This window comes from Strix uralensis, chromosome 5, assembly GCF_047716275.1.
Source record: "Strix uralensis isolate ZFMK-TIS-50842 chromosome 5, bStrUra1, whole genome shotgun sequence".
NCBI lineage: Eukaryota > Metazoa > Chordata > Aves > Strigiformes > Strigidae > Strix > Strix uralensis.
In genome coordinates this window covers 89,395,518-89,411,548 of record NC_133976.1, presented here as the reverse complement: position 1 = coordinate 89,411,548, position 16,031 = coordinate 89,395,518, and the positions used below count along the sequence as shown (strand labels likewise).

Sequence of the window (16,031 nt, the reverse complement as noted above, 5' to 3'; positions counted from 1 at the left end):
GCAGAAACCCTGATATAACAGTCTCGTCCGTTACAACCTGCTTCCTAGAGATGGCCTACAGGACTCTCAGTGCACCCCCACGGGGTCCCATCCCTGGGCCTTCTATCTGAAATCACCAGACAACACCTCAGGTGATGTGTGTGTGATAAAAGGCAGCTCAAGTCACTGAGAGAGCAATTCAGCTCTCTAAACATCGGAGTCAGATGCCAGTTTAGACTCCTAATGTTATTGCATCTAGCCGCCGTCTCACACTCCAGATCTACTTCTGTAGGTCTCTAGACTCGATGATCCTTACGGGTCCCTTCCAACTTGAGCTACTGTATGATTCTATGATCTCATGTTACATCTCCCAGCTCCAGGGTGTTCTCACTGTCATGAGGCTCCTATATTCAGGCAGTCATATCGGCCCCTAAGGTCTCTTGCTGCCTGGCTCCCTGTGTGCTGACAAAATGGACCCCAACAATAATGCCCGGAAGGCCAAAGGATGAGGCAGAAGTAGGAACAGGGTAGTCTGATGTTGGGTCACTTCTAGGAAATCTTCTGTCCAAGCATATACACATCCATGGTGCTGTACGAGAAGACGGTTCAGGTGGGCTTTTCAAAAATCAACCTACCATGACTTTTATAGGCTTATCTACAAATTTCATGGAAATGACACAATTCTCTACAAGATTCACAACAGCCTTACTTAATGTGAAAACAGACTTAATTTCAGCATGCTGATCAAACATGACATTCCTTTTCTAATGGGAACATGAACTTGATACATAGAATGTAAGATATGCTGCCTAACTAGCAATCTTCATTTTGACAGTTCTGAAAGTCCTATAGAGGTTGGGGAGGGAGGGTGAGGAGGGGGGGGGGGGAAAAAAGGGCAAGAACAGGTGGAAACCAGTGGACTCATCAAAACTTTAATTCCTTTCAGTGCCTATTTCCTCATGGGGAAAAAAAAAAAAATCTTTGGAATAAATTAACCAAGTTTTACATGCTGGGAAAATTTCCCAAAAGGTTACAGAAATCCTGATTTAACCATGTGCAAATACAAGGTTTGGTTTTGATTGGAAACCTCACTGCATCCTCTTAAAAACAGCCAACTGCATTTACCCATTTCTGGTAGCGTAAGTGAAGGCAAACACAACTAGTCCAGAACGGAAGAGACTAGAGACTGTCTCCCTTTCCAGAACTGACCCTGTGCTAACGGGCACAAAGAGGCTATCCCAGCAGCCAGGACAGCTGAGAACAGCAGCAACCAGCTAGGGACCAAATGGTGACAGGAAAATGAAGTTTTTTCTTTCCCAGCAATGGTGCCCCAAAACTGACTTTGCACACAACAGGCAGCCACAGCAAGATTTGCATGGGCACTGCCAGGACTACAAACTGCAGTCCGAGACCTCACAACCAGACACTTTTGTCTTCGGTAAACTCGCTCAAATTTTAAAGAAGGACGAAAGAGGAATGTGCCTTGATTCCCTTTTCAGTGCCTCTAAGTAAAAGCAGCTGTTTTACAGAGACATGTCAAAGACCATTCATGAGTTGCAAATATTCAATCTGCACTGGAGGAACAGAAACCTCCCCAGTCCGTGATCTCAAATTAGAAAGGCCACTGCAACCTCTTCCAGTGTCCTAAAGTTCCACAATGGGAGAAAGGGAGCCCTTTGCTATTATTCCCACTCATCTGCTCACTGACCCTCTTCTAGAAGCAACATGGTTCCTAATGTTTTTGGGGTAACACAAAAAGCCAGCTCAGAGTAGACCATGAATATGGACAGACACCGATGCTAAAAAACCCGGAAGATCTCTTGGCAAGCTTTGGATCAACACATTCAGCCCCAGCCACCTGTTTCTACTACTGTAGGCCTTTTTTTTTCCCCCCAAAAACCCCCAAGTGACTGAACAGAAACTAATGAAAAGAAAATGAGTAATTTGGCTATCTCTGTAGATCCCGCCTCTATGTTCCATGACCAGAGAGCAACACCACAGACAGCAGGGGTCAAAAAAAATCCCACAGATCTCCTGAGCGGTTTATCCTTTCTCAGGCCACTCCTTTTGCTGTTCATACTTGCCAACCTGCTTTCCCGACTACTGTGGGAATCATTTGAAAACAAAGTTGAAAATAGCAAGCTGATTGAAACAATGTACGTGCACAGTTATTTGAATTCCAAACAGCTGAACTATTTGATTATGTTTGTGTCCTGTTTTATTAAGAGATATTTATGAACGTTAGTATACATAGTTTTTCTTTCTTTTTTTAAATGAATGGCTGGCTGCTCTTTGTATAAGAAATACCTCTTGCACAATTAATCATTTGACCACCTCAGGTTGAGGTGAATAAGTCTATTCGGTCTGTTCTAGAACAAATGAAATTTGGAAGTTTGAGTCAAAAGCCTGTCAATGGTCAGGATATATAGTCCATCTGAATAAATATTAGTCCATTTGAAAATGAACGCAGTAGGCAATACATCCGCTGGAAGGCTAACCAAATCCTTGCTCAGAAATTCTAGTTGTTTCATAGCTTCAGTGAGTGCAGACTGGTGTTACTGGACTTTATTTCTGGTTCACTACCTGATTTCTTGACTTTCATTGCAAAGAATCTCAGTTTTTACCAAAGTAAAGGTGCTGCATGACACAGAAAAAAAATACCCCTTTTCCACACTGTTTTATAAACATCACCTCTAAATGAATTTGTGACTGTGGAAAACACTGGTCATTGCATTTATACGGGGAATACTGAGAAAGGTAGTCCCTAGGCACTAGGGTTTAGCTAAAATGACTGCCAAGTAAGCAAGTATGGGAATCTGGGAACCTGGACATAGCAGTCAAAGTTCATTTCCAGGTAATCTGTGTGAAGAAATTTCAAACCAAAACATATTTTAGCTTATAGCATAAACCCAACCTATTTAAACCAGAACAATGGACATGAATCAAAAGAACAGATTCCCAAATTCTCAGACTGCTGAATCAATTAAGATCCTGCTCCGAACGTGGCTTTGTACAGTTTGTGGACTGTGTCCCTCCCCTTTGTAAACAGCTATTACTGATAAGTGTTTCTTCTGCCCTGTTTTATTGCCCAAGTATTCCCTCACCACACTTGCACTTTTAACATCCTGTAATTTATGTTCATACAGCATATCCTAGTACTATGTTACCCTACAAGGGAAAAAGGGGGAGGGGGAGCTCTAAAGATATGACTGGAATTACAAAAGTTGGAAGAAACAGACAAAATATATTTAAGTGGATGGGACAGATTACTTTTCTTGAAAAAGAAGCCCAAACATCCAGAACAGGCTTTGGAGGTCAGGGGTTTTTTAGCAATGTTAAAGATGGGCAAACTGATTTGAGTGTGTTAGGATTACAAGTGCCAACTACCAACTTTAAGGGTGTGGTCTAAACCACACTGGAGTCAACAGACAGGTTTGAATTTATTCAGTGTGATCTGGATCAAGTCTTTACTGACAATATACCAGATGACAAACCGCAGCAAGCAGATCAGGCCTCCTTACCGCAGCCATGAAACGAAACTCCCTTGCCAGCATGTCCTACTCACCAAGACAGTTGTGGCCATCGTGTGCTAACATGAACCCATCGTAGCATGTACACCTGTAGTTGCCTGGAATGTTGATACACTCATGGACACAACCCCCGTTGTAGAAGTCATTTTCACACTCGTCGATATCTAAAACACAAGAGGAGGAAGAAGAAACTTTTGTAAAAAGAGAATACTAAGAACACAGAAAAACTTCTCCAACCAGGCACGGTCTTTGAATATAGGCATGTTCTAATCTTCCTATATACTTGTATTGAGGATTTCATCCAACAGCTGGCTCAGGGAAATACTGACTCAATACATCAGGGTCATATAGGACTGAAAAGCAGCAAGCCAATGTATAGAAAATTCCTTCCCAAAATAATTGTAGTATCATCACAGTAAACAATGCTATGTTGTCAAAAATTAAAAAGAAACACCTGATTTCACTACAATTTTTATATTTAAAATACAGGTTTTGTTTTCTGTCTTTAAAATAATCAAGCACTGAGTTAAACCCTTGACTTTGTTATAACAAACAACTATCTGAAACATGCTATTAATATGGCATAAGACAAGAGAAAAGTATGCCTTGTTTCACAAAAAGGTGTCTTAGAACAAGGAAGATCTGGTATATTCCTGACAATACATAAAGCTGTAGTGCTGTACAATAAACCTTGAAAAACACTATTGCTGAAATAGCTGTCACAGTGCCCTGAGCATTATGAAGTTACTATTGATAACTTGGTATGGTTTTGTCTGTCTCTTCCACCTCCCCCACAACATAAGCCCTATTATAATTTTCTGTATTAATTCATGTACAGCAACAAGTCATCCAACATTTTTTTCTTAGAAGGTACTCTAGAATTTTTTTTTTTTGTACACTGGCTGCTGTCCGGAAGAGTACCATGAATGGTAAGAGAGATGCATTCTGCTTCAACTACAAACAATCCTGTTATGATCCTCTCTCCCTCATACAAAAAAAATCGCTTCTTCACTCATTCTAGAAAGTGAAAACTTTCTTCTTTTTACAGATTGTATCTTGGATCATACATGGAACGTCAGCAGCACAGTCACTGCTGGAATCATTCAGTGGTGCACATCAACCAACTGAAAATACACAAACCATTGCAGTCAGCCTCACAGCTTGATAACGATCAGCTCTAAACCTGTGGTACACTAGACCAAAAACCCCAGCTACTGGCCCTAAGTGACACAGTGCATGATAAACGGATAATCATCTTGTTCGAAAATCACCTGTTATTACATCAGGGCTATCCTGGCTGTACATTTCAAACGTGCCTTCCATTGCCGAGGTGGCTGGACTATTTCTTCTGAACTAGGTTCACATTCACACAGCCTTTTTTTTTTTTTTAAAGTACTGCAGGAAAAGCTTTGCTGCCTGGTATCATACTCAGCTGCAATCCCAAGGCAGCAAGGTAGTTTGGTAAAACCAGGTTCTTCTGAAGAGCCAGCTCAGACTCAGCCGCTCAACACCTTCAGCATTCCTGGCCCTCGGATTGAGTCAGGCTCGGTTTGTCCCTCCTTGCACACTCCTCCAAGAGGTTTGATCTGTCAGAGTGGGGACAGACTTCTCCCAAGTGTTTTTGCAAGCCTTCCCCCTCAGGTCAGCCCCTCAGAAACATACCTTAAACTCAGAATAGCCCAAGTCTCCATCCACTTCCCTCCAACAGCTCTGATGCCTCCCTTCTACAATCTCCTCAGCAGCTGGAAACCGGAACTACAGCTTTGGCTGTATCTGCAAAGCCAGTTAGCTTTTCTGTAACTCAGCACTCAGCACCACAAAAACGCTGGAAATAAGCTGGAGAAAGGATCTTCCTAACAAAAATACGACCTGGTGCTTAAAGGTAAACTTCCTAGTCTTTCAACCACTGCTCTCTTTCAGAAAATTCCCATCCTTTGCTAATGATTTCCATCCATTAGTTGTACAGGTGCAGAGTCAGCACAGCTTGGGGATGTGCTCTACCTTCCAGAGTCCAGTATGACAAGAAAAAGATCCGTCTCTGATCTTTCCTGAAAACAATAACCAGCACATCGACTACTGCATATTGGGCTCATGCTGAACACAGCTGCAGGCTGGCAGGGGGAAGTCCCCAAGAAGCCACTCTTCTTTAGACAGCCCGCAGCGCCTGGGTGCACACAGCCAAAGTGTTCCAGGGAGGTTTCCACTTAGCAGATATCTGCAGCTTCCATAACCCTGAATATTTCCAGAAACTTCCTATCATTCCCAGGCTACAGGGATGAAAATAGAGCTCTACAGTAAGGCCATGTTTTAACAGGCCAAGTCAATAATCAAAAAGCATGTAACATGATTTTGATGTCAGGCGTGTCGGGCATTCCTTCAGGACACTCAAGAAAAAATGGTAATTTAATTACAAGATTTGTTCCTTTTTCCAGCACCGAGTTTCTTCAGAAGAAAGTGTTATCAGTTGTTCTGTTACTCAGCATCAGACTGCCCAGGGCTGATCAATTCATTCTCTTTTTTCAAACAATGAATCAAATAGGACTATTTGTTTAAGTAAGTGATGGGAGAGCCTTCAAAAGGGACAAAAAACAAAGAAATGCGAAGCCTTCTGAATGTCTACTCCTTCTATAATACTTATTTCTAAAAAGCTGTACTGTGATTAGCAGTACAAGGTGCTGATGTAAGACAAATACTTAAGTTCCAGAAAGGGTAATTGAACAGATACATAAACCAGAAAAGTAACAAAAGGAACAGATTCTTTTCGTATCTCTCTTTCAAGAAGTTCCAGATACATTAAATTTTGCAAAAGGACTAGAAGATTACTTCACCCTTTTGTACCCCAAGAGAGCTGTACAAAACTAGGAGTGGAGCCAAACATTCTACCTATTTTTAAGAGCCATGTTGTGGGTTTTTTGGTGTTTCTTTCCCCTCCAAAACCACATTGCTATTTAAGAGACTTTACCTGGCAGGCTGGCTGGAATTTCTATCTCCAGTATTGCTAGTAAAACACCAAGGGGATAAAGACTGGTGAATTTAACGCTATTTTTTAAAACAAAACCAACCAAACAAAAAACCCCACCAAAAGCATGCACAAAGCCTGCAAAGTCCTAATGTTGAACTTCTTTCAAGCTCCAGCTGCATCATGAGAAAAGCAGACAACGTGCCTGCAAACAGCATGAACACCACCCCAGCTTCTCTCCTCAGATACCTGGTGGAGGACAGTCTTTACAGAATGCCTCAGTGAAAGTGCTGAACAACTGTAATTTACAGGCAGAATATTACATCTGACATGGCAGGATATGGCTTCCTTAGTAAGCTTAATAAAGAGATAAAAGCAATAGGAGTACATTCAAACACAGAAAACCTGCAGGCTTGCTCTTAGTTTTATCTACTGTAAAACTCAAAATTTGCAGGGGCCAGCACTGTTCTTTTCCTTTTCGTTAGGTCATATCCTATTATTCTTTTTTTCCTGTAATTGATAGAATCGGGTGTTAATCAAACTCTTGACTCCAAACACCTCTAACTCAGAAAGTTAACTCTTCCCATTCATTTTGTAGCTGCAACTACCCTTAACATTTTTAGCATTTGATCATTTAATATTGTCTTTCACCATGAAGGAATTACTGTAACACAAAAATGAAACAAGACAAACAGAGAAATGTTGCCACCCGACCACAAAATTGCTATTGCTGGGCTGGATGCAGGTGCACACACTATTGAATTAGCAAGGTTTACTGGAGTCCAGCTCTCAATAGGAAACCTGAATGGGAAACACTGGCAAAATATCAACAAAGTTTTCACTGCAGTAAATTCTGGCTGTGCAGACATGCAACTTTTGGGGTGTTTAGTGAAGAAAACACCTTAAAGTACTGCAGTTTCCTCTCTAAGAGGAATTCATTTCATACAGTATTACAATGCCAGCAATTACAGGAGCCCTGGGGAAAAAAAAAAAAAAAAAAAAAAGCACCAGAATGATTAGAGAAGGCATAGGGCCATTTATAATAATTGCATTGTCTGCCAAGAACCTATTTGGGCTTACTGTGTTGAAATGAGCCAGCAGCTCCCAGTGCCAGGGCTGGATGTATGCAACCACATCCTCAGCTGTCGGTGAGATAATTCTGACCATCTCTTTCTGGAATTGGTTTGGGAAATGTCCAAAATCCACTGCTTGTTTCAAACGTTCTAAGGGAAAATATTATCAGGAAAAGAGAGATAAAAAGAACCTTGCTTACTTGGGTGTACTAGTAACTGTACTGGTTCAGCTATTTGCCAAGGTGAAAGAAGCTTGGGAACATCCTAATTCCTTCGGGAAAGCACAAGTGAATCTTTTTGTTCCAGCCTGGAAATAACTCAGCAGCCCCAGGGAGCACAGCACTGCCATGCTCTGCCGCTGCCCTCCTCACTGAGCAGTGGTGTTCCTTAATGAGTACGTACTGTACGAGACTGCAACTATTATATAAGCATCCGAGAACTTTTTTTTAAAAACCTGGACAAGTATCTGAGACAACCTGAGCATTTGTTACCATGAGGCAGTGCTGTCATTTACAATCACTGTATTGCAGTTACAGGAAAACAATTGGAAGTTGTCTTCTTGAAGGGACCTAATTGTTTTTAGTCTGAGGGGACCCGTATGTACCTTTTACATATGGGGGTTAAAGCTTCTTTCGTTATTACGGGTGCAACCGACGCCATCCCAGAAACCGATTTCATTTGTGTTCTGCAACAAAGGGATGGCACTCTCAGAAGTCTCACAGGGCCACCCTGCAGAGAAGCAGCTCTTCCAGGAGCACATACAACAAGACTTAAGAAACGTTGAAAATAAAACAAGAACCGATATCTTCTGCTTCCAGTATCACAGTATTTCAGATGTTTCAGCAGAGAAGACACATCAGCATGCAATAACTAATGTCCAAAAGACAAACCAAACGTAAAACAGAGTGAGGAAAACGCTAGTTCCCCTTTTGCCTAAACTTTTTCAGCATGCTAACCATCTTTTCCAAGCACTAACAATCTTTGCTAGAAGGTGGCACAGACTTTAATCCAGGAAAGTACAAGATCTACCTCCAGCAAAATCCATTCCCACTTTTCATTATACCAGTTGCCATTCATTAAGTTCCCCAATGTCCAAAAATCATTACAAGACATGTAACAAAACTTGTCAGCACAGCTACAGATCATTATGAGCAAAGCTACTGAAATCAAGGCAAATGTCTGCATGGAGTTGATGAATTTTGGATGAGTGTCACAGCTAAACTGTCACAGAAGCCTTATGGCTATTAACATGCAAAAGGAAGAATGGCTGAGGCCTGAAAGTCAATGAGCCAAACTCAGCTTTTAGTCTTCGAATACACAGATTCTATAGAAAATGGGAAAGTGCATTGGCACAACCTTTATCTTGACGTCTGTCCAGGCCACAGATCCCAACACTCACAATGCAACAGAAGATGTTCAAAACAGGAGTAGGATTGGGTAAAATTTGCGTTCACTTTAAAGTATTTCTTGACTACTAATGTAAGGGGAAGATCTGGAGTTAATTTAGTAAACACAAATTTCAATTGACTTTGAAAGGAGTAATTTATGTGCTTGGACATTTTACAATCCATAGCCAAAGGAAGCTGTCTGCCCACATCAATTTCTTCTAATCTAGAGATCCACAAACAAAACTTAGCACACAGGTATATTATGCAGATGTGGAATATTTCCTAAAGGAACTGGATCCATAAAATAGCTAGAAAAACAAATAATAAAGTCTTTGTAAGTATATATTGATGGATAAATCCACATATTTATTCAGTATCTGAAGAGAAAAATATTTTGGTGTTCATCTTTATCTATTTATCTAGCTGCTTTAAACAAAATACTGCCAAAGAGGCATTATGGAGACAGTAAATAACATTTTCCTTACAAACTTGCCGACAAAGAAACTGTTTTTACCTTCCTGCTCCCTGAGAGGTTGCTGCTAGTCCCCTACAGAGGACAAAGTGTACCACTTGCAGAATTCTCTATTATCAGTCGTCTTCTGCCAATAAAAGTCATACTACAGTTCTGCAATTGCAGCATGTTGCCTGCTTATCCAGAACTGGTATGCAGCAAAGGACATTGCAAAATGCTGGAACACATATTTCCATGTGGTAATATTTTGCACTTTTATGGCTTCTCTCAAAGGCTTTCAAAAAAAAATTTTACTGATTCTTTACTGGGTTTTGATCACAACGCATTATCCTCATTTCCACAGACAAATACAGGAGAAAAGCCCCACCCTGGGTTCCAAATCCTACCCAGTTAAGAATAGAGCCACAGTATGAACAGAGCTGTTTTCACCACTGCATAATTTTATGCAACCTTGATCTCAGATGCTTGGGAAAGAAGTGACCTTGTAATATCCAAAGGTGAAATGCCCTGAAGTGAAATCCCAATCCCACAAAAGTCAAGAGGCTTTTTTGCCACTGGCCTCATGGAGCCAGGAAGACACATTTCCTGGGACTCACAGTAAAGAGATATGCCAGACAGGATCAGCACTTAAATTTCTTATTCCCACTTCCATTCGGAACAAGCAGCAGTGCAGAGCCAACACCAGGACTTTACTTCTATGGAGGCTGGCAGTAGTGAGGGGACGTGCACACCGACAAGAATCCAAGCAAGTTCAAGTCCTGGATCATAATCAGATCAGCATCTTACTCTTTTTAATGACTGGATTTGGGGACTGTAAAAGCCATTAAAATAAATAAAACCAACATGGGAATATTTCTATATACTCTGCTTCTTTGGCAGATTCCAGATTGAATATACTTTCCACAGCTATACACACCCACGGGATAACTGAACCTATGGCGTTTGTGTTTCTCATATCATGTTGCAACCAGCTCCAGATCCAAAGACCAGGAAAAAAGCTCACACGTAGGTTAGAGACCATTCTGGTTAGAGTGCAGGCCAAATTTGCCAAAAGTTCAGCTCTCTGGAAAGCATTCAACCTGAGCAAGAATACTAAAATGGTTATATTCTCAAGAGGAGTTTAGCATCAGCACATTTCCACATGTTCAAAATTATTTGAAGTCTGCTCAGCTCTGCTCTTAAAATTTGCAAGAGCTGACCCAGCTAGATGTATGAAGAACTAGCTGGGAAAATGTTATCAATTCCACTCAACCTGCCCTGCTGAAATACCGCTTCCCTCTGAGTTTTGTGACAGCAGAACTCGGTGCCTACTCCAAGTCTAAGTCTGATGAAGAAAATACTGACATATCAAGATTCATTCCATTTTTTTCTACTCCAAACAAAACCTTGGCGTTCATCTCAGAGTGAAGTCTGATTCTGAAAATCCCTTCCCATTAAAAGCTTCGCAAGTCACTTTTTCTACAAGAGAAAACAAATTCAAATCTATCATTTGTTACATCTGGTTCTTCCTGAGATACTTTATTTTTTGACTCGTAAATGTTAACATCTTTTATTTTTTTAGATGCTGTGACTTTGGGAATGTTACGATCTAATCAGAGGACACACAGTGCAGTTTTTACAGCTTTCAAGTTGTCATGATATTTTCAAGATGCTTGTGCCCAAGAAAACTGTAAAATTTGATAGCCATTAGGACTACTCTGAGAGCCAAGGTCAAGGGTGAGTAGGCTGGGAATAGGGTAAAAATCAGAAAAAGCAGCCTGATGTTTTTCAGTGGAGAAAGGAGAAAGAACAGGTACAACGGGTTGTCTAGCATGAGGTTTTTTTCAGTGTAAATCCCTCAAGAGCCTTTCCACTATGGGTACGGCCCCTCCAATGTTTTTCCCATTAGTGCATACACAAAGAAAAAAAATAAAATTTAATTTTACAACTTCCTTCAAAAATGTCATATACCCCTGTTTTCCAGGATTAAAACAGCAGTAAAATGAAAATGCCATGCCAACTTATTGGAGATGATTTGGATGCAGTCTGTGGTATTGTTGGGGTGTTTTTCTGGAAGCCATTTCATACAGTTTCCAGAAAACACCAAGTACTCTGTAGCAGTTTTATTTGTTTCCTTTTCTTCTGTGATGGCTGAGCACAAAGTTCATCATGCTTTATTTCTTGTTGAAGTACTGGTCTGAAAGAAGAGGGGGGAAATGGAATACCAACCAAACTACGTAGAGGTATGTCCAGCTGGTTCAACAGCACATATAAAGCGTGAACAGCATCATATTTAGAACTATCTTGCCTGAAAACATTTAGGATATATTTGCAAGGCAGATTAGACCTCAACCAGTTTATCACTGGCTGTAGGATGGGACTTTTTTACTTTCTATTTGTTTTTTTCTCTGACCACAGTTATTATCTCCTAATTTTAGAGAAAGCAGAGACACCTATTGTAGATCCTTATTTTGTCCTGTGTCTGAAATTGTCGCCTATTATTACACCGATCACAGCAAGTGTGAATCAAATTGTCAAGTTGCACAGAGTAAGGATGGCCTTGTCAGAGCCGCCTTCACTGCTGGGGAAAAACAGACAAGCCTTCAGACACACAAGTACTGCTCTAAGAGGCAACTGCATACATCAGCTTCTGAGTTTATCAGCTGTAGAAGACATTGGTGTGCTTAACACTTGTCATTCTGCAGGTTGTAGTTCATGATCTTCAAATACTGTTTATCATACAAAGGGAGAGCTAAAGAATCACATTTAAAGGCTCTACTGGCCGGACAGTGTCAAGCACCCAGTGAGGTAAGCAGAATTCAGCTGATCCAGCTCACATATTGTTAAATGAAACAAGGCAATAGATTGTGAAAATCCAAACTTTCTGCAGTAGCTGAATGATTATATTTTACATTTTTGGCGAATGACCGTCACATTCTTCATTCACTGATAAGAAACATGGTCTCTGGAGACTCCCTTCCTTATATTTTTCTTAAATTCACCTTCCCTTCCTCAGTTTCCTGTCTCTGTTCTCTTTCCTGCACATTTCCCTCCTTGCTTAAACTCCTGGTACAAGGAGTTAGAAGAACATTCTTAATGGCTGGACATTGATACGCCAATCAAGCTGACAGCAGACAACAGACTCTACCCCTGTGATTCACTCTCTCAGGATACCTGCAGTTCAAGGCAGGTATTACCGCTTCAGTGTACAGGTACTTTGTCAATGGACGGTTATCACTTAAGTACAGGGGAATAAAAAATACTTTAAAATATAAAAAAAGAACACAGAAGCTGAAAGCTGAGATTCTGCATGCACTTGGTGCAATTTGCCAGCCACTTAAATACTCTTTACGGTAGCAGGAACAGAGAGAAGATCAAATAAATGACATGGAACACCCTTAATTTAGAACCTTACAGAGTTTTTGACAGCTTGACTGACAAGTCTTGCTACTGCATTAACATCAGGTTTAGATAGCATTTTTTACCTAGAGTACCTTCTGGCAGTCTAAAACCTTTGGACAGCTACAGTCATTTAAAGGAAAAAATAAATTAAGCAGACTTCTCTCCCTGGGGAACAATGTATTTTCTATTCGTATACCAGAGTATTATCCTTATGTGGCATTTGCCACCTCAGCCAGCACAATGGAAACCTATCCAGGACCCTTCCAGCTCCCTTCCTGGTTAACGCAGTAATTTTCTAGATAAAACCAAAATTATTGTTATCCTGCATTATGCATCTTGAACCCTTGATTAGAGGTTGTTGTGGTTTGACATTTTTCTTAATTGATATTTAAACAGATTGGCTACAAGTTCTTTGAACTGCAAGTGAGATACCCAAATAAAGATGGATACCTGCAGAGCACAGAACAGTTTTAGAGTCTGCCTTTATTTAGTAGCTGCCATGCCCGACAAGCTCAAGCAGAGAGATTTCCTGTTCACAAGTTGTTATGAATGTGAAACATGACATTTGACAGCATTTTCCCCACTGCTTCTAAGTCACAGCCATTTTCACCACCATTCCCTCTTAATATAATGAGAAATGTTTGATTCCACATCTAATCTTGCAAATTCTTGGAGATCTAATGGGAGAATATTTTCGTGCGCCTTACGAGCACAACTGGTGTGCCTGCATCCTAATGATTATCGTTTCAGTTGGTCATGGCAGGAGGTTATTCCTAGATCTTTAAATTGAAACATGCATCTGAAAATTTTGAGGGAGCAATCTAAAACAGTGAAACTAGCTCATCGATACAGACATCATTCACTTACTTTTTTTTGCAACCCCTGTAGGCATCTCCCTCATTCTTAGGTTGCATACCTCCAACCCTCCTTTACATTTAACTTTTAAATTTCTGTCCACTGACAAAAGGAAACAATCCCAAGCTTCAATTCTGAAATAAATTTCCTTATTACCTGTCAGTGGATGACTATTAACTTATTTTCTGTGGCCCCTCATGTGGGAGAACAGAAGGTGGCTACTCCTTCTTGCTTGTTTCAGAACGAATCAGTGGCAGATCACATACTGTGAAATGGAAGATTTCTCGATATCCTACTGCACATGTGTTGTTAGTCCCTGGCAGATCAACACTACTTCAGTTTCAGGCTGAGACAGCTAAGGCCACAAGCAGCCTGACAGGCTACAGAGCAGTGGTTTTCAACCCTCTCGGATATGAGGAACTGCTACATTTTCCAGCAGAGCTGCAAATCCTTGTACAGTGAATTTCCATCTTCTGACAGCAGGCTTACCTTCCCAAGCTATTTTTTGCACATGTGCTTTAGCAGTAGTCCTTGGGCTACTGCAGACTCCTGCCTGAGAAGTGCTCTGTTGTGTTAATAGGAGGTAATTTATATCACGTAGGATTTGTAAAACGCAGGGCTTCCTGCATTACTTGCTCAGGCTCCCCACTCTGCATGGGCCAGGTATCAGACGTGGATTTTCCCAGCTCACCAGAAGGCCCATGAGAGCACCAGAGCGCTGTGACCCCCCCAGGAGCAGAGCAGCTCCCCATTACACACGCTGCCACCAGAGAATCGCTGGATGTTCCCGAAGGACCTAATCAGGGCTGCCTTTCATTGCAACGTTGGCTGAAGTCGTGTGGCTGCTTCTAATCGCGACACACCGGGGATCCACGGATTTGTGCGCCCTGACAATGCCGGACCCAACAGTTACAGAGCCCAAGAAACCAACGCTGCCTGGTGTTTGGTCACCTGTTCCCGAGCACAGACAGTCTCACACAGCCCCCAGCAGCCCCTTTCTGCAGTGACGCCCTCCCAGCATTTCGGTTTGCAGAGAACAGCAGAGAGCAGAGATGCTCAAACTCATTTTTGTCCAGCACCCTTCAGCTTTGTGCACTCTATAGGTAAAAAAGTTACTAGGCTACAGATTTTGTTATTGTGCGAGAGTTGAAGATGATCAAGTCACATTTTGTTCCTGCAATGACAAATTCACTTTGTCACAGAACTGTGTTTCAGAATCTCAACTTTCAGTAAAATCTTACTGAACCTGTGATAATAAACATAATACCCTAAATGTGAGTGCATACAAAGCACCGCCTGAAACAGTTCACAGCTCTGAGAGCCATCTCAATGAGAAGTCAGTGGATTTGGGAACTGCACAGTCATGAAATGTGGAATTATTTTCAAGATGCCAAAACATTTGGCAATTTTGCGGCACAACTCAGAATTCTGGCAGAGCCTCTCAGCTTCTTAACAACAATTCTATCTCCACAATATACAATGTATGAAGTACCTGCCATGTAATTTTGTTTGAGTGTACAGACAGAACATTTTCCATTTTCTGAAAGCATGGCTCTGGCCAGTATCAACAAGAAGCTCTAGATGCTGCTGTAGTAGATCAATGTAAAAGGGTTTTATTTTCAAACAAATATTAAATTAACGTAATTTTTGGATTCAAGCTTTTTATTCCTGAAACAAAGAACCCTGTCCTACCAATACATGCTGACAATTCTAAAATATTATTCACAAAGAGAGTTTATCAGTTATGATGTAGGCTCTCCGTAGTCTTCTAAAAAGCCACGCAGAAATTGGCCTGTGAGCCAGAGCTCTATTTGTCACCAGAGACAAGTAATAACAGAGAAAACCTGAAAAACAGTGGTAAGCAACCTTTGGGTTTTGACCTGTGGATGTGTAACAACTGTCCAGCAGAGAGACCCAGATCTACAGATAGTGAACACCAGCCTGGAACCCATCAGCTTTTCCATTATTACCCTTTAGAGACTCCTCAAAACACTGCCTGGACTCTTTGGCCACTGGAGAAACAAGCAAGAGCAGGGGCTCCCTGAACAGGAACGAATGACCTTACGTGCTCCTCTGGGCCTGGCACCCAGGGGTGAGGGATGGATGAGCCAGGGTGGGCTGTACAAACACCTATTTCACAGCGAGGGAGATCCAGGAAAAGTAGTAAGGATGAAATCTAAAATTCAAATGTGAAAAACACCATCGCTGACCTGTGACTCATCAAATATTTTCAGTTATAAGCAGTGCTCACATCTGATGTTTGGACAAGAAAGAAAGATAGAGCAAACATACAATCTTGGCTTTCCCAAGAAATTAGACATTTCTGCTCCAGTGTTCAAATATCCTGTACCAGAAAGCACACGCAGCTTCCAGCACTGTTAATGCTATTCAGAG

At 41.2% G+C, this 16,031-nt stretch overlaps 1 protein-coding gene across 1 annotated transcript in view; it reads right to left on the bottom strand.

The window, feature by feature from the left end:
• Window positions 1-16,031, bottom strand: part of SCUBE1 (signal peptide, CUB domain and EGF like domain containing 1) — a 209,385-nt gene that overhangs the window by 173,263 nt on the left and 20,091 nt on the right. The window contains exon 3 of the mRNA XM_074872168.1: window positions 3,545-3,673. Within this exon, the coding sequence (XP_074728269.1) occupies window positions 3,545-3,673 (129 nt within the window). The remainder of the gene's footprint in view (window positions 1-3,544; window positions 3,674-16,031) is intronic.